Genomic DNA, 26,785 nt, shown 5'->3' with positions numbered 1-26,785 from the left:
GGCACCCCACCTCCGCGCGATGTTCCTGGCGGCCCACTCGCTGGGCTCTCTCCCGCCGGGCCAGCGTCTGGCTACTATCGTGGTGATCCACAAGGAGGGGAGGCCTCGGGACCGGGTCACATCCTATCGGCCTATCTCGCTTTTGAATGCGGAGCCCAAAATTCTCGCCAAGGTGCTGGCCAATCGGCTGGTCGGTGTGGTGGGCGACCTGGTCCACCAAGACCAGTCCGGCTTTATCCCCCATCGCAACACGGCCCTTAATCTGCGGCGCTTGCACGGGGTGCTCGCACGTGTCCCATTCGTGCGGGAGCCGGCCATTTTGGCGTCCTTAGACGCCACTATGGCGTTTGACACGCTTGAGTGGCCATACATTTGGGCGATGCTGGCGAAGTTTGGATTCGGCCCGGGCTTCATCAGTTGGGTCAAATTGTTGTATTCGGGCCCATTGGCGCAGGTGGTGGTGAATGGAAGAGTTTCGGCCCCATTCGAGCTGGGCCGGGGCACGCGACAGGGCTGCCCCTTGTCGCCGCTCCTGTTTGCGCTGGCCTTGGAGCCCCTGGCGGAGTAGCTGCGGTGGCACCCCTCCATCCGTGGTCTCCGTTGGACCCCCGAGTATGAGGACCGTGTGTCCCTATACGCTGACGACATCCTTTTGTACCTAGCCTCCCCACGTAAGTCACTCATAGTCCTGGTTGATGTTTTACGTTCATTCGGCCGGAACTCAGGCCTTGTCATCAACTGGGCTAAATCATGCGTGTATGTGCTCTCTGGGGAGGCTCCTGTCCTTCCGCGGGGTTGTCCGATTCAGATTGCCTCTCAGGGGTTTCGATACCTGGGTGTCTACATTACTCTGGACCCAGAGGTCCGCTACGAGCGGAACTTGCTTCCCCCTCTCCAGCGCTTGAAGGAGGACGTCGTGCGCTGGCGGCGCCTGCCGCTTTCCCCGCTCGGCCGGGCGGCGTTGTTTAAGATGATGTCGTTGCCACGTTTCTTATACGCTCTCCAGAACACTATGGACCCAGTCCCGGCGCGCTGCTTCCGTGAGGTGGAGAGTTTACAGCGCCGCCTGTTCTGGGACGGGAGGCCGCGCATTGCCCTGGCGAAGTTGACGCTCCCATGGTATGACGGGGGGATTGCCCTCCCGGATATTAAACGGTATTACTGGGCCTCCCAGCTAGCTGCAATTAACCATGGCCTCTATGGGCCCGCCTTGAACCCGGCATTTGAGATGGACAAGATGCTACTGCCCGGTGGCGACTACAATCGAGCGCTCTACTCTGGCGCGCCCGACGCTCGCTTGACGGGACCTACGCGTGTCATGGTCAGAGTATGGCATGCGGCTAATGCAGCTATGGGGTGGAAGGACCGTTTGACCCGGGCTTCACCGCTGTACGCGTCTGAGAAGTTGGGCTCTCTCTGGACCTCGAAGGGCTTCGCGAAATGGGACATGATAGGCATCAGTAAAGTGGGGGATCTCTGGTCGAGGGGAGGATTTAAAACATTCGAGATGCTGCAGACGGAGTTTCAGTTGCAGGGCAGTGAATACTTTCGATACCTGCAGATCCGTCATGCACTGGGCTCCGTCTTCCCAGACGTCGCCTCCATCCCGGAGTCTTCCCCCCTGGAGGATAGAGTGCTAGATGGCCACGTCCCAGACAGTACGATCTCCCTTATTTATAAAAAACTGATTAATGATCGATCGGGCTTGCTGATTGGCCTTCGCGAGGCTTGGGTTGCCGACGGTCTGGAATTGGACGATGAGGACTGGATCTCCGCGGTGGCCTCTCCGAAGGAGGTGGCTATACCGGCTCGCCTTCGCTTCGTCCAGCTCAAGATACTCCACCGGGTCTACATGACGGGGCCAAGGCTTCAGCGTATGGGCTATACTGAGGATGGATTGTGTAAGCGTGGTTGTGGTGCCGTGGCGACCTTCCTGCATATTTTATGGGAATGCCCGAGGGTGGAGCGATTCTGGCGCGGTGTGCACGAGGTCCTGCGAGTGGTTACGCGTGTTGCGCTGCTGCCGGAAGCGAGGAGATGCCTGTTGAATGTGTGGGAACCAACTGACTACTCGGCTCCGCAAACGTGGTGGGTGACTCTGGGATATATGATAGCTAAGCGTGACATTGCGCAACTGTGGGGATCCCAGAACCCCCCGACGGTGTCGGCCTGGAAAGAGCACATGGACTGGTGCATGTTTCGAGAAAAGGTGGTGTATGTGGCGAGGGGTAAGCCTGGGACATGGGTGAAAGTGTGGGGCCCCTGGAACGCCTACCGTGGGAGTATTTGCGCGCCACCATTGCTGCCTGCTGCCTCACCAGCCCCGTCCCCTTAGCTGACCCCTTCCCCTAGCCCCGGGCACAGGGTTCCCCCAGTCCTCACTCTGTTTCCCTTCCCCTCCTTGGACTCCTCTGATAGTTGGGGTTCCCCATTGGGGAGCACGTGCTGCTACTTTCGATTGTGGGTAGCCTTGTGGGTGTTGTTTTTTTGTTGTTTGTATAAAATGAAACCGTACTGTGGGGTATTATGGCTGTGGCCCATGATGTGGATAACTCCTGCTTATGCTCCTTTGTAACGCCAAGTGTTCTCTGAACGTATGCCATATGTTTCTGCCATTCCTAGCGGCCGGCCGGAAGGTTGTGGGCCCATATTTGTATATTCTTGAGATTTGTAATAAACGGTTTCAAAAAAAAAAAAAAAAAAAAAAAAGAGTTCTGTTGCTTTAGATAGAAGATTATGGGCCAAATGTAGATAGCTAAATACCGGTCGGTAACGGCCGAAAATCGGTAATTTTCCCGTTACCGACCGGTATTTAGCCCTTTCTAATGTAGGAGGCAGGTTTTAAGGATTCGGTAATTTACCGAATCTGTATTTTAAGAAATCGGTAAAATACCGATTCGATAAATTACCGAATCCTTAAATCCTATGTAGGGAGCACTCAAGTGAGTGCATTTTTGGTTTAAGGATTCGTTATTTACCACCAACTACAAGTTGATGGTAAATACCGAATACCTATTCAAAAGCAATTTTGTGCTTTTTTAAAAGTGCCATGTGGCAGACATACATGCCCTTAGGGCATGTATGTGCGCCACATGTGCACACATGCACGATTCAGGGGTGCAACAGGGTGTCAATGTGACACCCTGCCACCCTTGAATATGCCCCCCCCTATTACCGATTCGGTATTTACCGAATCGATAATAGTGAATGGCTTCCCATTCATTCCTATGGGCTTCCAGGCCCATAGGAATAAATGGGAAGGTATGCCTTATTACCGATTCAGTAAATACCGAATCGGTAATAACGAATATTACAGAATTGGTAAAATTTACTGATTTTTTACCTACATTCTATTTACCGATTCTTAAATACCGAATCGGTAAAATTCGGTATTTAGGAATCGGTAAATAGAAATAACCTACATATGGCCCTATGTGTTTCATAAATGCTTTCTGGCCTTGATTTAGTGCATATACTACAAACAAAGAAATTGCTATTGCATCTGCCCATTCAGGAGTAGACAACGCCTACCTCTACCAGAAACCTTTTCCTGTAGAGAAATGTCTATGCGTGGAGAGCTCTAAACCTGTCCACAACATTCTTTTTTACCATTGCTGAGTAAACCTATTGGGCTGACTAAAATTGGTAGGGTAGTCTCCACGTTTCTTGAGAAAGATGGTGAGTTTCCTGCAGGAAGCGTAAGTCTCACTTGTTTTGCTGGACAGCTTGAAGGTCCTGAAATAGCTTGCCAGGGTTGTTTGGATCCCTCACATCAATCGAGATACATTGTTTAAATCTACCCATTATTTAACTTTTCGGTGTGTCACTACTAGCTTCCTGCTTTAACCCACTTTACTTTGGAACTTGAAGTCCCGGTCATTGTGGTATTTATTTTACATGTATAATTGCTTAAGGTAATTTTTCAGGGCAGAAAAATCATTCCGTATACCTGAAAGAAGTTGGCCATGAACCTCATTGCGATGGATACTTCTGCTTCCGGCACACACATCGCTGGGGTTCTGATGTAGGTATATCTCCCTATTTACTTACTTTTTTTGTGGGCTTTACGGAAAACAGGTTTTTGGAATACGTCCTTTACTGTCTGATCAGTTTTCTCCCTGTTTGCCTCCATCTCAGGGGGTGCAGTCAAGACTCCCTAGAGATGTACTGAAAATAACTCCTGAGTGAGTTTCTTCTCTGAAAATGCTAGCATGCTATGGGCTCCAATACGCTGTATATCAATTGCCAGAAACAGTGTTTTCTGCCAAAGTGTCCCTACGAAATCTCTTTTGGTGTGTGCTTCCTTTTTCTTCATAGGAGCCCCATGGGTCTATTCTTAAAGACTAAGGACCCTCTTGGTCATCTCACTAGTCATCCATGTGCCCCTCCCCAGTGCTGGTACTAGTCTTTTCAGGGCCTCCTGCTTGGATATCAGATTATCAGGGAAGGTTCCTGTGTGAAAAAAGGTGAAAATGTGTCCCTGGAAGTGTTCAAAGAAGTCTGTTCTTTATGAATAGTTCTACTGTAAGCAGATTGAATTGAATTGCCATGTATATTCAAATATAGAAAAAAGTCAATTCTAGGAAGCGATCCAAGTTTTTAATGTTCTGTTTTGAAAATATGGAGGCCAAATTCATAGCGTCCCTGGTACACTGTGAGCCAAATCAAAGTCAGTGCAAGGGTCTGGTGAAAACATGAAATCCACTACTCCTGTAGACAAAAGATTGTCTACCGATGTCGGTGTTAGTTGGAATACCTCGTTTAGAAGATTAACTGCACATAGATGTGAAGCATCTCCAGTAGCAATGTTCGATTCCGATGTTACCTGTGTGCCTGTTGATCCATCTCGTACCTCAGCAGTAGCATGTTGCGTCTGTGAGATCTCAACGAATGCTATCATCAGAATTGGTAGCCTCTGGGGACAACACAGAGCATGGGCCGTTATCGGGTCCAGCAGAGTATCGATATCCGTTGGCATGACTGATGGGAGTTTTAGACAGATGTCTAGCACGCATTCTTCCCTGCAAAGCAGGCAGCGTAGAACAGGTAAGATGCAATCTTGCCAGATTGGTCTGAATGACAGAAACCATGTTGTATTTAATTCTCGTAGACGAGGTAAGATGCAATCTTGCCAGATTGGTCTGAATGACAGAAACCATGTTGTATTTAATTCTCGTAGACGAGGTAAGCCCAAAGGTTGTACTATGAGCTCATGGCACTTCCTTTCTAGGAGAGCTTTCTCCAAGTTGCTGGGAGTGACGACGGTGGATTGGCTTGCCATAGCGTAGTAGTAGGAATAAAAATAGGATTCCTGCAACGAGTGCTAGAATTAGTGGCAGACCACCAAACACCGAGCGCACGAAGTTTGGAATGATTCCGAGGACTGCCTGAAAAGGTGCTCACAGTCCTGAACATATGCTCTTATGCTCTTAAATACATGTACAATGCTGTTCGTATCAGACATATTGAAGATACGTTCCATCATTTCTACGAAATGTATAGGGCAGTTTGTACTTATTAAAGCCTGTATCTCAGCCGAATTCCTTGCAATTTGTAGATCATGGGTTTCTTTGGCTGAGGTCAAAGGCACGGTTTGTTGTAAAAGCATGGCTTTCATTCGGCTTAAAGTATCAAATCGTATAGAAGAAACATTCAATGAAGGCCATAAAGGCGACTCCCTGACTGTGTCTATTTGGGGGAACAATACTTGCATACAGCAAGTGACCCTGGCACTAACCGTTACCAGATATGTGATTCCTGGCAGCATGCCACAGCAACTCTGATCATTCAACATGAGGTAACTCCCATTCGAAAGTTGGCCAAACATTGGATTAATCACAGCAGCTGGTGTACCCTGCAGGTGGCAGGACAGGTTTGCCACAGAACCATTACAACCCCCGTGTAAACAAATATCCTGACAAATGAATGACCCGCCCAGTGCATTTTCACAGTGCGTACCGCTAATAAACACTTCACGACCCCACTCCAACATCCGTGTGTGTAAGGTAAATCCCAGGATGTCTTAATGCATTCTTTACCCAACCTTTCATATTTGCCTGCTTGTATTCGTTTGAGGCAATACTGAAAATGGAAAGTTGTAACAGGCATGAACGGCAATTTTTCAATGCTCAGCACTTTATACTTTGCTCCCCTTTGTGCCAGTTCGATCTGTTTATCAGTGAGATTGTATTCTGTAAACTGAGATGACGTGTTGATGAAACGCCAAGACACATAGCCTGCACGTAGGTTGTGTAGCGTCCAGCCTAATAACATAATAGAATGTAATTGAGATTGGCCATGTTGCAGCATGGCTAAATCTTGATCCAGTATATTAATAGCAGAGGACACAATGTTGCCCAGTGAATATATCCTGGATGACAGAGTCGTTAACCTATTGTCGACCACAGAGGGAGATTTCTCTAAATTAACACGATCAATTTCTCGTATTCTTTCTGCGGCTTCTCCTTGTGTAACCTTCCATATTTCATTATAAGCAGCTTAAATGCCAGCATATATGAAACGTTTTTGACGCGGATTTCCTTGGTCCTAGCAAGAAATCCCTAAGGTCTGCGCCTTCTTTATGTAAAGATAAGTGTTGTTTCACATCCTTGAGTGTAGATTTTTTAACCATTCGAGGCACAATTTTCCTACACTATATGTTGTTACTACCCCTGGATGCTGTCTTTGAACATAATGTGGGTCTGGCCTATGGATAGTAAAACCCTGTATTCTATTCAGGAATCTTTCTTGACAGATGTTTGTGTCTGTGGGCCAGAGCAACCATTTTTCCCATTCAGGATCGGATCTGTTGTGTTGCAGTATGGTGTCTACTGTGACTGCTTCCTGTGAAGTGCTATTACTTGCAGGTGTTGGCACAGAAGGTGTGTTCATGTCCTTGATCTTGGCTAATCCAAGGCAAGATGTTTGCTGCACAGAGTCATTCAAAACATTATTTGCTGTGGGATGATACAGGCTCTAAACAAAGCTTCCATCTCCTTCACTTGCCAATCTTTAGAACCCCAGACAGATTTTGTGTCTTTCCAAAAGTCAAACCCTTGTCTAGACAGTTGGGCAATAAAGGTTGCAGAATAAATCTGTTTAGTATTTGTTAAATACATGTACAATGCTGTTCGTATCAGACATATTGAAGATACGTTCCATCATTTCTACGAAATGTATAGGGCAGTTTGTACTTATTAAAGCCTGTATCTCAGCCGAATTCCTTGCAATTTGTAGATCATGGGTTTCTTTGGCTGAGGTCAAAGGCACGGTTTGTTGTAAAAGCATGGCTTTCATTCGGCTTAAAGTATCAAATCGTATAGAAGAAACATTCAATGAAGGCCATAAAGGCGACTCCCTGACTGTGTCTATTTGGGGGAACAATACTTGCATACAGCAAGTGACCCTGGCACTAACCGTTACCAGATATGTGATTCCTGGCAGCATGCCACAGCAACTCTGATCATTCAACATGAGGTAACTCCCATTCGAAAGTTGGCCAAACATTGGATTAATCACAGCAGCTGGTGTACCCTGCAGGTGGCAGGACAGGTTTGCCACAGAACCATTACAAGCCCCGTGTAAACAAATATCCTGACAAATGAATGACCCGCCCAGTGCATTTTCACAGTGCGTACCGCTAATAAACACTTCACGACCCCACTCCAACATCCGTGTGTGTAAGGTAAATCCCAGGATGTCTTAATGCATTCTTTACCCAACCTTTCATATTTGCCTGCTTGTATTCGTTTGAGGCAATACTGAAAATGGAAAGTTGTAACAGGCATGAACGGCAATTTTTCAATGCTCAGCACTTTATACTTTGCTCCCCTTTGTGCCAGTTCGATCTGTTTATCAGTGAGATTGTATTCTGTAAACTGAGATGACGTGTTGATGAAACGCCAAGACACATAGCCTGCACGTAGGTTGTGTAGCGTCCAGCCTAATAACATAATAGAATGTAATTGAGATTGGCCATGTTGCAGCATGGCTAAATCTTGATCCAGTATATTAATAGCAGAGGACACAATGTTGCCCAGTGAATATATCCTGGATGACAGAGTCGTTAACCTATTGTCGACCACAGAGGGAGATTTCTCTAAATTAACACGATCAATTTCTCGTATTCTTTCTGCGGCTTCTCCTTGTGTAACCTTCCATATTTTATTATAAGCAGCTTAAATGCCAGCATATATGAAACGTTTTTGACGCGGATTTCCTTGGTCCTAGCAAGAAATCCCTAAGGTCTGCGCCTTCTTTATGTAAAGATAAGTGTTGTTTCACATCCTTGAGTGTAGATTTTTTAACCATTCGAGGCACAATTTTCCTACACTATATGTTGTTACTACCCCTGGATGCTGTCTTTGAACATAATGTGGGTCTGGCCTATGGATAGTAAAACCCTGTATTCTATTCAGGAATCTTTCTTGACAGATGTTTGTGTCTGTGGGCCAGAGCAACCATTTTTCCCATTCAGGATCGGATCTGTTGTGTTGCAGTATGGTGTCTACTGTGACTGCTTCCTGTGAAGTGCTATTACTTGCAGGTGTTGGCACAGAAGGTGTGTTCATGTCCTTGATCTTGGCTAATCCAAGGCAAGATGTTTGCTGCACAGAGTCATTCAAAACATTATTTGCTGTGGGATGATACAGGCTCTAAACAAAGCTTCCATCTCCTTCACTTGCCAATCTTTAGAACCCCAGACAGATTTTGTGTCTTTCCAAAAGTCAAACCCTTGTCTAGACAGTTGGGCAATAAAGGTTGCAGAATAAATCTGTTTAGTATTTGTTAACATACTTTTCTGTCCTGTTTTGTTTACATTTTTATAGAAAAATGTTTCTGGATCAGATGTATTGTATCCTGAAAAATAATCTGCAAATGTTTTCGAACTAACTACCCTTTGGTGGTGTAGGACAATGTTCCCATTGGTTAAACATAAACACATTTCTAGGTGTTGCAGATTTGTGCAAGAAATGATGACCATAGTGGTTATAACAAAAAAGCTGTTCGTAGTCTGATGAACCCTCTAAGTTTTCATTGTTAGAAAAATGCAGCAGACCTTTCTAGATCAGACATCATGTTATTAACAATCTTAATGTCCCAATCATCAGAATAGGTACTAGAGGTAATAAAGTCACTTAATGAAATTTTAAATAAGTGTGGAATCTTCAAAAGTTCAGACGGGCCGAATATATCATAATCGGTTTTGTCCCAAACTATACTATCTTGTATAGGAACTGCTGTGATGTTCACTGCTGACAAGTTTCTTGCTTCACGATGGGATGATTTGTGTGGCTTTAAAAGTAAGTTCACATGTTTACTTTCAGTGTCCAAATGAATATCTCTTCCATTCACGAGCACGCTAATAGTCATTACTAAATCTAGCCAAAGCAGAAAGAAAAATATTCCAAAAATAATCCATAGTTCAATCCATGGTGAAACCAGATAGGTCTCTTTCAGAAAATGAAAATAGTCTTGTACTTGTTCTTTGTATGTTTTTTGGCTGGCGTCGTTTCGGGCTTACTTGGATCCTCAGAAAATGTATCAAAGTTAATGAAGTAGCCAGAAGCAGTTCGGTCAATTGTTGGAATTGCATCAGGATCCATTGAAATCGCTGGAACCAGTGGATCACGTGTTACATTGGTGTAGACATGTGTGTCTGGACGAACTGTTATTTGAGTTTCAAGAGGGATGAGTTCCATAGCATGGTTGCATAGTCCTTCATCTGTTACTGCTGAACTCTCGATGGTGATTAGCCTTTCAGTCAGGACCTCTTGGATAGTAGCAAGAGGAGTACGTTTGCTACTAGGTCGGAGTCCACGAGGCCTACAGTGTAGTATTGGCCACATAGTGTAGTTTGATGAGGTCGATTGACACAAATCTTTTCTCCTTTCTTTCAGCAAGGGGTGGCAGAAGTACTGTTCTTGTTCTGTGGATAGCTAGGATGTAAGAAGGCCCAAATTCCTTCTTGTCCGCAATCTTCTCTCTGACTAGATCCCCAAGCTTTTTAGATCCAGACAGGCCTTGCTGGGATGGCTGGTTTTTCCCCAGTGGTGGTTGGCTTCAGGAACACGTTGCTTTGTTTCGATCTTAGTTCATTTAGATCCTGTAAAACAGCCAAACGATCTTTGATATCAAAGGGCTTATTTTCCACCACTGTGCCTTTACATTTGAGATCAGGATCCCACATTCTTGTCCCAAATAGGACCTCATATGGAGTGACTCCCCAGAGAACTTCTTGGCAAATTGTTTAATGAGCATTGGACCCCATAAAGATGTTTGACCCACTCATCACCCGAATCTAATACTCTAGCTGTTATAGACTGCTTTATGTCCTGGTTTTTCCTTTCCACAACAGAATTTCCCTCAGGATGAAACAGAGAGGAGTACCGCAATGCTACGCCCAAACTTGCCATGGCTTCTTTGTAAGATCGAGAGCTAAACGCAGAGCCCAGGTCAGAATGTAGTGTGCCAATTGCGTATGCGCCGATAAAGACTCGCAAATCTTTTATAACAGTTTGAGCGTCAGCCGAGCGCTGAGGCCACATCCATAGGAACCTTGACTTAGTGTTTATGGGATTGCATTTGTCCAAAAGAACGCCTGTACGTAGAGTCTAATGCTGTCTAACAATGGTGTCTGTACTGGGCAGGCTACTTCGTAGTCTGGTGTCTGGTGGCATTCTGCACAACGCTGTCTATTGCAGCCTATGCAGTTATTGACGAAGATGTGAATAAGTGTATTCATTCCAGGCCTCCAGTACATCTCTTTTAATGCCAATATTGTTTTAGAGATCCCCTGATGTGACAGACCCTCCACAAGATGTGCTTCATAAATCAAAGCTGCTCTTCGTTCCTTGTTTGGAATTACCATATCCCCCACTCCAGGGATTCGAGCAAAGGGAATGTTGTTTACATCAATTGCATAAGAGTACTTGAGTGGAAATGTTTTCGGTAACGCTGCACCGCTGCCTTTACTTGAAGCATTGACAGCCAACAATATCTCACTGTCTATTTTCGTTTTTGAACGAGTGATCGCAGCTACGGAAGCCGTTTGCACAGCCCCCTTCGCGGCTTCATCAGCCAATGAATTCCCTGCAACGTGAACGCCATCACGTTGCATCACGCCAGCATGTGTATCACGTGAGTATTTTGTAGTCCGTTTCCCAACTGAACTACTTGTTCCCAAAGCGTTTTATGCTTTATTGTGCCACCTTTTGCATCTTTGAATCCATTTATAAGCCAATTCTGCAAATATTCATTATACGACTGAACACAGTAAAAGGAATCGCACACTTTAAGTGTGGGGAATTCACGATCTGTATTTTCGAGTGTCAGTTTGAATGCTTGTAGTTCAGTTCGCTGAGCTGTACAATCTCCTAGAGATTGAGTTTTAGTGACCATAGGTCTGAAGATACCATCTTGCATGTGACCTTTAACGATTGTGCATGCTGCACTGTAAGCTTGCTTACTCCCTGTAGCGGGTTGTGCTGATCCGTCAGTATAAATTATAAATTCGTACTGATCAAGAGGAAGAATCACAGTGGGCAGAGGACATTCATGTTCATATTGTAGAAATGCTTGTGTTTTTAAATCAGGATCAAAAACATATTCAACATCTGTTGCAGCAAGAGAATTAACCCATTGTATCCATCTTGGATGTAAAGCTTTTGCATTTGGAATGCTCGCTTTTGTAACCGCCTCTAAGGGTGGTACTGGAGTCACGACAATAATTCGTTTCCCCTGTGCTAGAGCTCTTTCCTTTGCTACAGCGGTTTGAACTGCTGTCAGAATTTTTCAGTTGAAGTGAAGCGCATTTCTGCTTGTGTATACAAATGTGATTTGTATGCAATAGGTACTATTTAATCCTCATTAAATGTTAAATAGGGGAATCTGCATTGACCCGAAACAACGAGGAGCAGTGATTGTGCACCTGGGGCTGCTCTATAACAGTGGTCCCTGTTCGGCAGATTTGACATGCTTGACATTTCATGCTGTGCCCTTACGCTTAGGATGTCGCCTGGTTATAATTAAATTGGCTATTACCTGTTGCTTTTTGCTGTATTGTCTATGCTCTGCATTTTCACCCTCCTTTATTGCAGGATCCAGTTGCGCCGGAGGTGGCAGACCCCGCCACTGTCTCTGGCTCTCTTGGTGGGCATGGTCCTCACTTAATATACTGTGATGCGCTTTCCCCCTTCTATTTTGGCACAGAGCGTTGATGGGCGGGTGGATGGCTGTGGCTGCCTTCAGGTGCCTCTCTTGTTCCCTGTGCTTAAATGCTGGTTGTTCATACTGTGATGCATTGTATTCCCTGCTCATTCCCCATCCAGGGAGATTTTTATTGCGGACGTACCCTGTGGTCCCCGATCATTTAAGCTAGCCGCCCTGTAGGGACGGCAACAACTTTTGGACTGAATGTATTTGATGCAATGTATATTGGTATCTGTTCGTATATCCTCACACGTCTATGCCCCGATCAGCCACCTCCTACTACGTGGGAGGCTAGTAACACTCTGGTGTTCCCCCCATGGGTGTTCCCCATAAAAAGTTACGCTCACCTTGTTTCCCATGTTGGGGATTGTTTATGTCGGGACGGGATGGCTTTGGCACGTTTGGGTAGCTTAAGTGGGTGGGGGATTGTGGGGGTTGGGCTGGTTGGCACTTTCATCTTATACTTTCATTGTACCTCTACCGCTCTGTTTCCATACTTTATCTCACGCCACTGATTACATCTGAGTTTGTGAGTCCAAGGGTAGTAACACCTGGAACGTGCGTGGCCTAAATAGCCCCAAGAAGATATGATCTGTGCTGGCACACTTCGACAGACTGGACGTCCAGGTGGCGTTCTTACAAGAAACACATTTTACACAACACTCGGAAAAGACTGCTGGCGCCCGCTGGGCGGGGCTAAGGGTCGCTTCCTCTTATTTCTTTTATGCTCGGGGGTGATGATATTGGTGAAGAAAGGGGTCACGTTCATTGTGCTCCGTACGGAGACGGACACCCAAGGCAGGGTAGCGCTGGTTCATGGTCATCTCGGTGGCGTGGGGGTCCTTCTGGTGAATGTCTATGGCCCAAACGTTGACGACCCTTCCTTCTTCACAGATGTTTGGCGCCGCATCTCAAACTCCCCTCCGGCTGAATTGCTCTGGAGTGGTGACTTCAATGCCTGCCTCGATGGGCAGCTAGACAAACAGGGCAGCGTGGCAACGCGACACAGGCAGGCAACTAAGGCGTTACCGTGTTTTCTCGATGAGGGAGCTGTACAGGATATATGGCGCATGAGGCACCCGGGTACACTTCAAAGTACATTCATCTCCACGGTGCATGGCACATGGTCCCGCTTGGACTATTGGCTTCTTTCGGAGATGGCATGCACTTGGCTTATTGACGTTCGCCACCTGGCCAAAACACTGTCAGACCACTCCCTGGTGCTGCTAGAGATGCAGGCCCCCGCATGCGAGCGGCCCCCGTTTCAATGGCTATTGCAGCCCTCCTCCCTTACAGACCAGATGTTCAGGTGTACAGTTGGCGCGGTCATTAGTAACTTTTTTAAAGAAAACGCTGGTTCAGTAGATAGTGCTGGGGTCTTGTGGGAACCATTTAAGGTAACCATCAGGGACATCTGCATGGGGGCGCAGGCCGGGGTTTTGAAGGACCTGCATCGTTGAATAAACAAACTGGCGGATGAAATCTCTGCACTGGTGTGCGAATACACCCAAAATCCAGCCGCCAACACTCTAGCTACTCTACGGGAGTTGGTAACGGAACACAATGAAACAGTGGATAAGGAGCTGACACATAGGTCACGGCGCTACATGTTCGTTACTGTGGTGAGGGTGGTCGCCCTAGTCGCTTGCTGGCTCAGAAGCTAGCTGCACCGCGTAGCCAGGACTACATAACAGAAATGCTAGACTCTGAGGGGATGGCACACTATACTTCCCCTGAAATGAGTGAGTCGTTGCTGGACTTCTACTCCAATCTCTATGGAGATCGGGCGCAGGCGCCGTTTGCCGATATACATGCGTATTTAGACAATATCGCACTGGGCTGGCTGTCCCTCAACCAACGTGAATACCTTACACAGCCCTTTAACGTGGAAGATGTAAAACTGCCCATTATGTCACTACCCACGTGTAAGGCTGCGGGCCTGGATGGACTTTAGAGCGAGTTCTACAAGGCGTATGCGGATGACCTTGCGCCCAGACTCTTGGACGTCTTTGCGGAGGCGTATGACAGTGGTACTCTCCCCCCAACGTTAAAAGAGGCCCTCCTGGTCATGCTTCTTAAGCTAGATAAGCCTGCTAATCGACGTGATTCCTAATGCCCCCTCTCCATCATCAATATAGATTCCAAAATATTGGCGAAAATGATCGCCAGTAGGCTTCAACCCCTTATCCCTAATCTGGTCCTCCCGGATCAGTCGAGGTTTGTCCCCGCCCGGTCGACAGCACACAATTTGCGCACGGTCTTCTCCACCCTGCATTATTTCGAGGCTGATTTTCATGCAGTTGCTGTGCTACGAGACGCAGCAAAGGCCTTTGATTACCTGCAGTGGGAGTTTATGTTTACAGTCCTGCCCAGAATGGGACTACCGCCCTTTTATTTTTTTTTAATGGATTCACTTACTATATGTGGCGCCTGCGGCGCGGGTGCGGGTCAATGGCTGGGTCTCCACTGCGTTTCCTATCCAGCGAGGCACGCAGCAGGGCTGACCCCTGTCGCCAATGCTTTTCGCGCTGCATTGGAGCCACTGGCTTGTAAGCTCCGCCAATGCCACGCTCAGGCATTCTTACGATTTAGACAGCGTCCATTGGTGGTCTCAATGTACGCCGATGATATGCTCTTGTATGTCCGAGAACCTGAAACATATCACCCAGGATTGCTCCGTGAGTATATCAAATTCGAACGTTTCTCAGGGCTGGGCATAAATGGGCGAAATCGACAGTATTTCCGCTAACCGCTGGTACGTAGCGCGTGGAGCTGGACTTCCCATTAACATGGTACACTGACCCAGTCAAATATTTTGGGGTATGGCTACACAGGGACCCTGAGGTGTTTGTTTCTGAGAATTATGGCCACGACCTGACCCACATCACTGATCGTGCAGTACAATGGGCTAAACTTCCGCTCTCCTTAGCAGACCGCATCGCTGTGGTCAAAATGAAATTTTTGCCCAAACTACTTTATTTGTTCATTAATATTCCTATCCGCCTCAATCTTGCGGTGTTCCACTCTCTTCAGTCGGCATTACTGTCGTTCGTGTGGGGTGGCAAGAAGCCCCGATGTAACTGGGAGGTTCTGGTGTTGCCGTTCGAGCGGTGAGGTTTAGAGGCCCCGGATATGCGCTTATACTATCTTTGTGCACAGGCCCAGTTTGCTCATTATTGGTTCTTCCCACAACACTTCCAACCACACTTACCAATTGAGGCTGATGCTGTTCTTCCACTGGCCCTTGTCGCGACCTCCTTGTCTGGTGGCGGTGGTGGGCCCTGGACTGCAATTAATCCTGCACTTTGCACCGCATGGCCGTGGAAGATGCTTGCGGCATGTGCAAAATTGCAATATCTCTACGCCCCGACATTAGCACTCGATGCGCACCCGGATATCTCTGCTGCACAAGAGCCAGCTGCTCTCAAAACATTAGGTGGGGTGGAAATAACACAAGTAGGGGATCTTTATTAGCATGGCCGATTCAGATCGCTCTCTGACACACAGGGTGGCAGGGATCGAGGGTTAATGCTTGGGTTCACTTATGTTCGTGTGCGGCAGGCGATAAGAGCCATCTATCCCGACTACCCGTGGAGTCCAAGCCGCTGTTGGCACTGCAGGCGGTACTAGCAGGGGTGGACCGCACAGGCCTGATAACAAAACTGTATAATGCATCTCTTAGGGAAAGAGAACAGCTTGATTCCCCTTCCTATAGCAAATGGGTGGCGCTATTGGGTACCTCTTTGTCGCCGGATATGTGGAGGTTCTGTTGCACCCTGACTGGCCGACTAACGGCAAACTGTAACCTCCGCATCATCCATTTTAAATACCTGCACCAGTTATACTATACCCCACTTCAACTAATGCGCTTTGGTCTGCGGGAGAGCGCTTGTTGCGTTTGTTGTGGGCAGGGGGATGCGGGCTTCTTGCATTTAGCATGGAATTGTAAAGGTATAAATAGCTTTTGGGAAAAGGTTATGAATTTGCTCACAAAAGTGGTGTCAGAACCAGTGCTCTGTACCCCTGAGGTTTGCCTATTGGGCTGGGTAAAGCCACTTAAACCCTGTAACAGCAGATTGGTGGCTGTTTCGACCTTACTGGCTAAGAGAGCGGTGGCACAGTGCTGGGGCTCTATAATCACCCCAACACTGAAAAAGTGGGTCTGAGATTTACTTTATTGTAAGGAGCAACTGGAGATCTACGCCGAGGAATTGTCTGAAACTTCGCACCCTAAAGACTTTTGGGCTCCGCTCACTGTGTATCTTCTGAGTAACCCTGATTTATAAAGTTGATGTAATTTGATGCTCTTGATTTGTCTAACATTGGGACTGCCAAATGCTGCACAACTGCCGAAGGTGATGAGATGATGTCATAGGGGTTACTGCATTTTTCCTTTAGTGCCCTGGGATTTAGGGGTTGAGGGTGTGGGGACTTCTTAGGGCTGTTACTTTGTACTATGGAAAAGGCTTGTTCTGTTTGTGATCCTTGCTGTCTGCTCTGGCCCCTTATGGGGGACCTACAGTGTAATATTCAAGCTTAACAATAAACAGATATAAAAATTAAAAAACAAGATTTTTCTGTACACTAGAGGGCCCAGCAAAAGGGGAATCATGATTCCATTAAAGTATTTGTTGTACTAAATACCTAGGGGCTTATTTACAAGCCCTTTGTGCCGCCGGTTCGCCACTTTTTACATGGGAAAAAGTAGCGCACCGGCGGCGCAAGGGGCTTGTAAGTAAGCCCCTTAGTGGGTATGTACAACAGGCTGTTGTGATATACTAAGCCATTTGCAATAATGTTGTTTGGTTTTTTAAACCACTCATGGGTGTTTCTTTACTGGCTATTGTTCGATGCTCAGTCATGAAATCATCTGTCTTGCTCAGAACCACTATTTTACTTGATGGGATAATGTTGTGTGGATCAGGTTCTTGGGCATTAGTGGGAGTGTGTCCTAATCTAGAGAGAATGTCCAATTGTAGTTGTTTTGGTCCGGAGCGATACATGATTAGGAAATCAAAGTCACTCAAAAAGTGTAACCACTGCATTGGTGTGATATAAGTGCCTTGATGGAGCCAAAAGATTGCAGGTTTTTGTGGTCAGTAAAAATAGTGACAGTGTGTTTCGACCCCATCAGATGATGTCTCCATTCCCCAAAAAACAACTTGATAGCCAAGAGCTCTCTCTTGGCCAAAGTATAGTGTTTTTCAGCTGTGAGTAATTGTTTTGAGTAAAATGCTATGGGGTGAAGATGTCTTGTCTTCTCTTTGAATCTTTTTGCGATAACACCCCACTTATGGCTACCTAAAAGGTGTCAGCTTCCTCAAAAAATGGCTGGTCTGGATCTTGATGTTGCGGTTGTGAATTTGGTTTTTAAGGTGTGAAATGCATGGGTGAATGTTTCGGTCCAACAAAAGGGCTGACCTTTTCGTAGGAGTTGATTGATGGGTGCAACTGTGTCAGAAAAGTTAGGAATGAACACCCTGTTTAAGTTAACAAACCTGCGCACTTGTTTGATATCCTTGACATTGGTTGGTTCTGGTCAACCAAGTATTGCGTACACATTTTTGGGATTCTTGGTAACATCAGCAGGTGATAAAAGATACCCAAGAAATTCGACAGATTGAGCATGAAAGGTAAATTTTTCTAGTTTTGCGACCAAGGCATGCTCCCTCAAGCAGTGGAGGATTGCACTGACATGTTGGATATGCTCTGTCTCACTGTTTGAGTAAATTAAAATGTAATCTATGTAGAGGACAGCGCATACATTCAGAAAGTCTTGAAGTACTTCATTTATAAAGTACTGAAATGCTGCTGGGGCATTGCATAAGCCAAAGGACATGATGGTGTACTTAAACAATCCCAACTTCATGCAGAATGTCGTCTTCCACTTGTCGCCTTCTGTGACCGGTACCAGATGATAGGCCCGTGGAGATCCAGTTCAGTGTAGATGGTTGAGTGTTGCACTTGGTCCAGTAAAACTGGATGCAGGGGAAGTGGGTACCTTTTCTTTATGGTGGCCTTGTTGACTGCCCTGTAGTCTATGCAGGCACGTAATTACTAATTCTTCTTCGGGACAAAAAAAGAGTCAGGAGTAAATGGGCGAGGTGGAATGGAGTATGAAAGCCAATTGTAATAACTCATCCAGATACTAGTGGAGATATGGTGTTTCCGGCTCAGTGAGCGCATACACCCTACTACACAGTAATGTCTCTCCTGGAAGAAGATCAATACAATAGTGGTAACTGGGCTGCCTTCATAGGCTCAAAAACATTCTGAAAGTCGTGATAGGCATCTGGTAGAGGTGGTGTCTTACGCGCTAGAGTGGTGGTGCAATGTAACAATGCTATTAACTCCAGCGCAGCCTCTTGATGGCATGTCGTCATGTTATGGTGGGGGGGGGGGGTCTGGAGTTAGTTTGGAGCACCCACTCTATTTTGGGGTTGTAACACTCTAACCAACGCATCCCTAGGATGACACCACAAATGGGTATATCGATAAGGACAGTAATTAGTTGCTAAGTATCGCCATTGCCACACACTTAGGCCAGAGCAGTTTGAAATGTGATAAAACCTGCCTGATGATTATTCTGACCCGTCAACACCGCGTATGGGTTCTGGCTTGTCCTTTAACACTTTGAGAATTCCTAACTTGCTAGCCAGGGCTAAATCAAAAATGTTCAGAGTTGCACCAGAGTCTATGAGCACGGAAAGGACATGTCTCTTTTATGTGCTCAGAATGACTGTTACTTGAATAGTGAGATGATGCAGAATTCTGACTATGGTATTTGCCTGATACTTGGAGATCTGGTGTTCAGCTTCTCTCAATGAGGTGATCTCCATTCCTGTCGAGAACTCTAGTTTTCCTGTTTTTCAGAAACTTCAAGGCAGGGTGCTGTTTTACTAGTCGTCTTCGGCTTAACAGTGCATTCTCGAGCAAAATGCCCAGCTTTGCCACAATAATGGCATAACTTTAACTTGCGCCGTCACTCTTTCTCTTCAACAGATAGAAGCCCTCTGATGTCACCTATTTGCATGGGCTTTGTCTTGGGACCTTTATCAGACTCTTTGCGGTCAGATTTACCTACAAAAACCCTTATATCCCCTCTAGGTTTTCTCTCCTAGGTGGTGATCAAGTTTGACCACCAGGTCTATAAACTCTGAGCAGTCAGCAGGGAGATCTGCAATGTGAGATGTGTCCTTCAAGTCATCCTTTAACCCTCAATAGAACAGTGATGTTCTTTTCTCCTCAGGCCAATGGGCCTCAGCAATAAACTTAGTAAAGGTGGTAATATAGGTCACGAGATCCATTGTGTCCAGCCGCAAGTTAAGTAACTCATTATCACGGGACTGGATAAACATGTGTTTGGCAAAAAGGCTGGACATGGCAGTCTTAAAGGCAGGCCAATTATATAAAATGGGATTATCAGTCTCTATTAATGGTATAGACCAATTTGCTGCCACCATTCCCACAATGAGATTACAAATGCAACGTTTGCTTAGTCATTGGGAAAGGCCTTGGGTTTACATAGGAAGTGTGGTTGACATTCACTTATAAATACGGCATATTTAGTACTGTCGCCATAAAAGCCCACAGGCATTATCAAGGAGGCGATCTTACCAAAGGAGTCTCCAAATCTGGGCGGATTCATTACAGGATAAGTGTCCTTTGTTGTGTGATTCCCTCATGGGTTAACCCTAGGTTTTTACCTTAATAGTTCACTCTTTAACACAGTATTCTCTTCTTTAAGTTTGTGAATTTCTATCTGTAGGTTTCGCAGAACTCAAGTCAGGTCCCCAGTTTCCTCAGCAACTAGGGCCTGAGCTAGATTCTCTGTATATAACTGTTCTTGATCTTCCATGTCACCCAAAGGATGCTGTATTTTTTGTGGCTTGGCCTTCTGTCACAAGCCATTCACCTGAACTCCAGGCAGTTCCAATGGGGTGACAACAGGACCTTGCCCGCAGAGAACTAACCTTGGTAGCTGTCAATTGTTATCCTTTGTCTTAAACTGATCCATCTGTGAATGCACTAATTGTAACTGTCCTCCATAGAAGTAACACTGATCTGCGTACCTGAACCCAGTGCAGAGTACCTGATATCTGCACCTTCCCAAGAGCACCTGATCCTGCACACACCAACAAGAACACATGTCCAGACCAGTGCAGTTTGTCTTCTTTCTCTATCCCAACCCCCCTTCCCTTTGGGAACTTCCACTGTTGCATGTTCAGCAACTGCTAAAAGGTTAGTTCTCCGAGTACATAGGCTCCAGTCAACACCGTATCGGAACTGCCTGGAGTTCAGGTGAGTGACTTTTGACAATATCCTTCCACCCATTCTTCCTTATATATTCCCTCACAATTCAATTTGTCCACCACAGCTACAGAGTAACTATTTCATCTGTCCTCAAATGTGTTAGAATTAGTCCCCAGTGGTGCACTGCTCAAAAAGTCAGCAACTTGATTCTTCACTCCTAGGACATACTCTATCCTGTAATTATAATCGAGTAGAAGCAAAGACATACGTGCCAATCTTGACGTAATGAGATTCATGCCAGTAATAGAAAAAACTTTAGTAAGAGGTTTGTGATCTGTTCTGACAACAAATTGGAAACTCCACACATATTGCCCAAATTTGCTAATAGCCCCACACCCACGCATATTTTTCTTCCAAGGGGGTAAGAGTGTGAGAAGCAAATGAGATGGTAGATTAACATTGTACTTATTCCTTTGAGACAAAACTGCTTCAATGCAGGTTGTAGCCTTACGGCTAGAGTGGTCAACTTTGAAGCTGGGGAACTGGGTTAGAGTCTCGGCAACCACGCTCAACTTCCTGTGATTCTGGTCAAATCAATTAATCTCCCCATGCCTAACAAAAATGAATGTTTCCTTATGTAACGAAATTGGTGCTCACGTAAAGCGCTATGAAACCCGTTTCAGGTCTAGTTCGTGCTATATAAAACTCTATAAAAAAAATATGCATTTAACACTGGCATCCATGGTAATGATGATGATATCATTGGGGTCAAAGCCCTGGACAGGAATGGCATTACAGAGATCATCTTTTTTTTTTTAAGAATCTTTTTATTAAACATTTAATCGGTCCACCATTACAATCAGATAGCAACGATCGGATGCATTTTGGCAACATCCGGAACAGGATATACAAATGGCGTACACATGGCAGGGTCGCAGTCGCAGCACCAAATACGCCTTACAATTGTTTCTCTGGCGTTCCCTTGCTTCTGCCCCTTCACTGTATTCCTCCCATGGGTTCCAAATTTTTTTCCCATTTTTTTGGGCAACCTTTTTTTTTATATACAGCTCTTTCTGCTTGTCGGCACCAGTCTAGGTCCTGCTTCCAGTTGGTAAGCCTCGGTGGATCATTTGCCTCCCATGACCTTGCTATGTTTCGCTTAGCCACTCCCGAGGCTAGCATAAGCCAGATTTTCGTATGTGTGGGCCACCTGGTCTCTCCTATGACTCCCAACAAGTGACAGCGTGCATCTAAAGATATCGGCTTTAATGCTGTTAAAACACATTTGATGGACCTCTTCCCAAACAAATGGCACCCTTTTTTAAATAATTGTCTCAAATTAAATGATTTGGTAGAAAAATCCTTCACAATTTTCTAATAAAATTCAGAGAATACTAGAAAGGATCTCACTTCGTCCTTTCGGTGGGCAAAAGAGCATAGCATCTAACAATTGCTTTTTTGGGAATATCCCTTTTTTACTCATTTCATGTCCCAGATAAGTTTCAAAATTAACAGCAATTCTTCATTTTTTTTTAATTTTGCTGTAAGACCCTTCTCAATAAGCTTGTGTAGCACTTCTTTGAGGCTATGGTCATGTTCTTGTCTATCTTTTCCTATGATTAATATATCATCCTGGAAAAATAATACATCCTTAAAATCCTTGAACAATTGATACATTAACCTTTGAAATACTGCTGCAGCCGACGCAAACCCAAATGACATGTGTTTGAACTGAAAGCAACCCAAAAGTGTTATGAATGCTGAGGTGTTTGCTGTCTGAGGGCAAGGGAATCTGATGGTATGCTGCTGTTAGAACCAGTGAGTTGAACGATTTGATTCCTTTAGTCATAGCAAGCATTACATCTATCTTTGGCAAGGGAAATTTATCTACCAATATATTCAAGTTCAAATCGTAAAGATCGATGCACAATCTTACTTTTCCATTGGCCTTGTGTGCTTTAACCAACAGGGACAACCATTCACTTGATTCAGTGCTCTCAATAATATCACTAGCTACTGGTCTCTCCATTATACGTTTTCCTTCTTCCCTTATCCTAAAAGGAATATTCATTACCTTGCTTGCATCTGATTGGCGTAAAGATGCAGTGTGCTGCCAGGAACAGCTTACTGCCTTCTGGGAACTCATGCCCATAAGCTCCCGATCTAAAGATATCTGTCATCCCCTTGAAATGTACCTTAATTCCCGAGCGGACGCAGCGGTTAATGGACGAGTCGATGCAGAGACTGAGCCTTCAGCTCCATTAGGTACTGTGTAATAATTCCCGCCTTAAACTGTCCAATAATTGTTGGATTTTGCAACTCGCTGAATGATATGGGTCTTCCTATTTAGCCAATGTAAATGTTGTAGCATGGCTCCGCTGAGTGACTGTTTCTCCTTTTGTCCCATTTCCCTCCCCCCGCTTTATTCTCTATGCAGCAGACTATTGAGGACAATGTCTATCTCTACATATTCTGATCTGTGTATCTTTGCCATCATTGTGCTCCATGATCGTTGTATACTGTATACCTATGGACTGTTTGCAACTTAATTAACAGAATTAAAAAAAATATTAAATAAAAGCAGTATTCATGTGTGGTGTGGGCTGAGGTTACAGCTCGTAGCCACCGTTGTAAAGAAGACACGTACCAGTGTCTGTAATGTGTTGTGGTTTATTCTCAAAATAACCCCATCTGCGGTTTCTTCACGAGGCGGGGAAGCCCGCTGCGAGCCGCACAGGAAAACATAAAATGGCAATTAAAAGATATAATTGACATTTTATTTTTTCGATGTGCACACTGCAGCAGCCAGCCGATCCCGAGCCCAGAGAAATGCTTGGCGTATCCTCTGCTGTTGATTGACAACAGAGAGCATGGACAGTGGCTGGCTGGCTGGATGGATGCTCCAAAGAGAGCATGTCACTTTGGCCGGCTGTCTTGCACCTGCCAAAGTGAGATGCACACTTTAAAGCACTCTTCGCCCAGCTGTCTTAGACAGCTGGGTGTAGACCTAGCACAGGCCTCAAGGAGCGCCTAGCCAGCCCGCTCCATCCAATCCTGACACTGCTCATGAGAGAAACGTCTGGATTGGTTAGCGAAGCTAGACTTCCACAGCAGATTCAGAAGTGAGAGTGAATGACGTGCAGCCATGGGTACGTACCTGCATATGTTATTTATTTAAAATGTAATTCTAGCTGTGTTTTTCAGACTTTTGGATGAAGGGGTTGATTTATTTTGGGCTTTTGGAGAGAGGGGGTATTTTACTTTGGGCTTTTGGAGGGAGATGTGTTTTACTTGGGGTTTTGGAGGGAGGGTGTGTTTTATTTTGTTTTTTGGGAAGAGCTAGGGCACTTACCTCGCCCCACACCTTTGAAAGGGTAGCAGCCGCCCCTGGCCCAAGGAGCAGAGTACAGACAACTGCTTCTGTCTCTCTCGACAATCGTTCCCGTATCTAGTCTGGGATGCCTTCACATGAAGCATTCCAAACTACATGCTGCAACATAACATCACAACATCACACTGACCCAAAAGCCCTTCCTCTATGCGTTTTGTTCTCAATATTTCATGAGATCTTCCAGAATGAAAAACAATCATTAGCCACCCCTAAAAAGGATACTTTGGAGGCGGTCACCACACTGCCATGCTTATCCATTCCCACAGCAGCGCTGTCCAAGGACTGTGTGAGCTTTCTATTGGAGGAACCCTTTTAAGGTGCGAGCCACTTTATTATGAAGGTGACTGTCTGCATGGGGTAACTCATGTTTATAATAGAGACTGGGGAAGCCTCAGCTTTCAGAAATGCCATGAGAAGGATGGATTAGATGGACACTTTGGCATGCATCCAATTACTATTTAACAAAGACATTTCCTCTTTTTTTAGGGAGGCTTGTTGACATCCGTCCCATTTCCCCCCTTTCCATAAAATAGTCCACACTCCAATATAAGACAAAGGGCAAACAACATTTTTCCACCTAATGCCATACATTTTCCTCTTGGTAGTTCTTACAATAAGCTTAGATGATAAGATAACTCCAAATGAGCTTACTGTTATATATTATTATTGTTGTCGCCGCAGTCCTAAACATGGATGCACACACCCTGTAATTAAGCTGGCTTTCTACACGAGCACTCTCAGTGTGGGATATCCCTGCTTCCTGGAGTTACGGTCAAATAAATGAATACTTCAGCACAAAGCTTGTTATCTGTAGTGTACTTACTGTTCATCATGGGGCAGCGCGGTCTTTGCCCGTAGTCGGTAAGAGTCGCTCCGACTTCAGCACTGTGCACACCTCATCGTGTCATTGCTTCTGAATGTATCTTGCCGCCATGTTGTATTCCCATCTCCATGACAACCGAAACACATGCACGAGCTCTGACTCCGCGGTAACTTTGTGAAACGAGTCGCGATAACATTTGCGTAAGACTTGAGCGTTCCTGCTAACGTTGCTGCCATCTTGCATTAACCGTGTTGCAGACACTACTCTTCGCGACCTTACATCTAGGAACAAATTATTTATTAATAATGATTTATTTTGACAAGTGAATTAGTTACAATTATATGTCAGCATTATAATTAATTTATATCAAAACATAATATATAATTGATAATAAGCATACAGTTAACTAAATAACAAGTCTTTAAAATTCGTAACATATAAAAGTCATGTTATTCACAAATCACGTGAATATCCTTCATTTATTTGTCAAATGAGCTTCTGTTGTACCGCTTTACTTTACGAAACTTGGAAATATTTAGTTCTTTCATTGTCGTCCTCGCATGAACACTTTGATTACAAGTCCACCCGTCTTAAGTATACAACAGACAATTTAGATACGAGAAGGCTATCCTTTACACAATGCTTCTAATTATTAGGCGACTCAAAAACGTGATTCAAGACTAGATTTAAGCGGGAGAAAGTGAACATGGGTCTTTCTGTGGCTACCCATGACCATCGCCCCCCCCCCCCCCCCCCCCATCGGGAGTGTTTGCATGCCACAATCTTAGAAGAGTAAAGTGTGACCTTTAAATATAATAATAGGGAGAATATATTAACCCCATTGACTTCTATAGACGGCCGAATCAGGTTTAACTCTATCGGCATGTATGGGACTTGCACGTGCGCTGCTGCAGGATCACATATGGCTAATGCAAATATACGTTTTTCCTCACCCCCAGTGGAAGGAGCATCGAGCGCCACCCCACTGGCTCAGAGCCAGCAGCTGAAATATAAAATGATATTTTATTATAATTTTTTTCCCCCAGTAACTGCTTGGCAGGGTGTAGGAGCGGGGAGCTGCATTGGCCTTAGAGGGCATCAGGTATTTGCCGGGTGGCTGGAAGGGTGGGGGCTGGTTTTGGAGCTGTGGGGGCCGGTTTTGTTACTGGGGTCTGGGGGCTGGTTTTGCAGCAATGCTGCAAATATTGCCCCCCAGTAACAAAAGCAGCAGTGCTGGGGGCTGGTTAGGTCTCGCCTGCACTCGTCAGAGAGGACCTTTGGAATCAATTCTCCGCCGTGGGCTCATGCACGTGCCTGCATGGACAAAGATGGCTGCTCTCGCCATCTGTCCATAGCAGACAGCAAGCGCGGGTCCGTGGGACAGTGGACAGTCCGCCGCCATCTTGTTCACGCCAGCTTCCTTCAACTCTGGCTCCAGCGTGCTTACACTTTAAACAGTGCACGCGCGTGCGACGGACCCAGAGTTGAAGGAAGCAGGCGCGCAACAACTTTTTTGGTTTGCTTTGCCGCACCCCCCCCTCCCACCCCCCACCCGGCGCGCCACAATTATATTGTTTTGCCGCGCTCACTCCCCCTCGCGTGTTAACCACGCTCCCGCGCTTACTCCCCCCTGCCCCTCTCTACTGCAGCAGGACGAGCAGCGCACAGTTAGCAGGCTTGTGCACTATTGATGACGAGCCTAAATATACCTCATAGAAGAACATAAATAAAGCCAGACCATGAGGAAGATGGGCAAAGAGGCAGGTACGTGGAAAAAATACAGACGTACCAGTTCAGAGTTGAGCTAATTTTCGAACAATGTCAATGATGTCTTGTTAGATTTCATGAATGCACAAGTCTGCTCTGTGGAAAGCAATCTACAAGACAACCATCCGGGACGCGCTTTCTATTCCTACGGATGCCGTGAGGGGAACGGCCTTACCGCTTTATACGTTGCCACGAGGGGAACGGCATTTCCAGCTGACACCACATCCCCCATAAGGACCAGCGCAGCGCTGAGATCCAGCGTCATCAGAGGGCGTCTGGAGCCCTCAAAAACAGCGTGGGGCAGACGCAGCGTGGGACGCGCGCGGGCGTGCCCGGCCCTG

At 45.8% G+C, this 26,785-nt stretch overlaps 1 protein-coding gene across 2 annotated transcripts in view; it reads right to left on the bottom strand.

Annotated features, from left to right (window-relative positions):
• MOK (MOK protein kinase) overlaps window positions 1–24,801 on the bottom strand; it is a 488,814-nt gene extending 464,013 nt beyond the window's left edge. For both annotated transcript variants that reach the window (XM_085628022.1, XM_085628023.1), the window contains exon 1: window positions 24,678–24,801. In XM_085628022.1, the coding sequence (XP_085484148.1) occupies window positions 24,678–24,687 (10 nt within the window). In that variant the 5' untranslated portion in view covers window positions 24,688–24,801. The remainder of the gene's footprint in view (window positions 1–24,677) is intronic.
• Between the last annotated feature and the right edge of the window lie 1,984 nt (window positions 24,802–26,785).

The sequence above is a fragment of the Triturus cristatus genome, chromosome 9 (genome assembly GCF_964204655.1).
Source record: "Triturus cristatus chromosome 9, aTriCri1.1, whole genome shotgun sequence".
NCBI lineage: Eukaryota > Metazoa > Chordata > Amphibia > Caudata > Salamandridae > Triturus > Triturus cristatus.
Note: the sequence above shows the minus strand (reverse complement) of the source record. Positions and strands in the feature narration are given on the sequence as shown.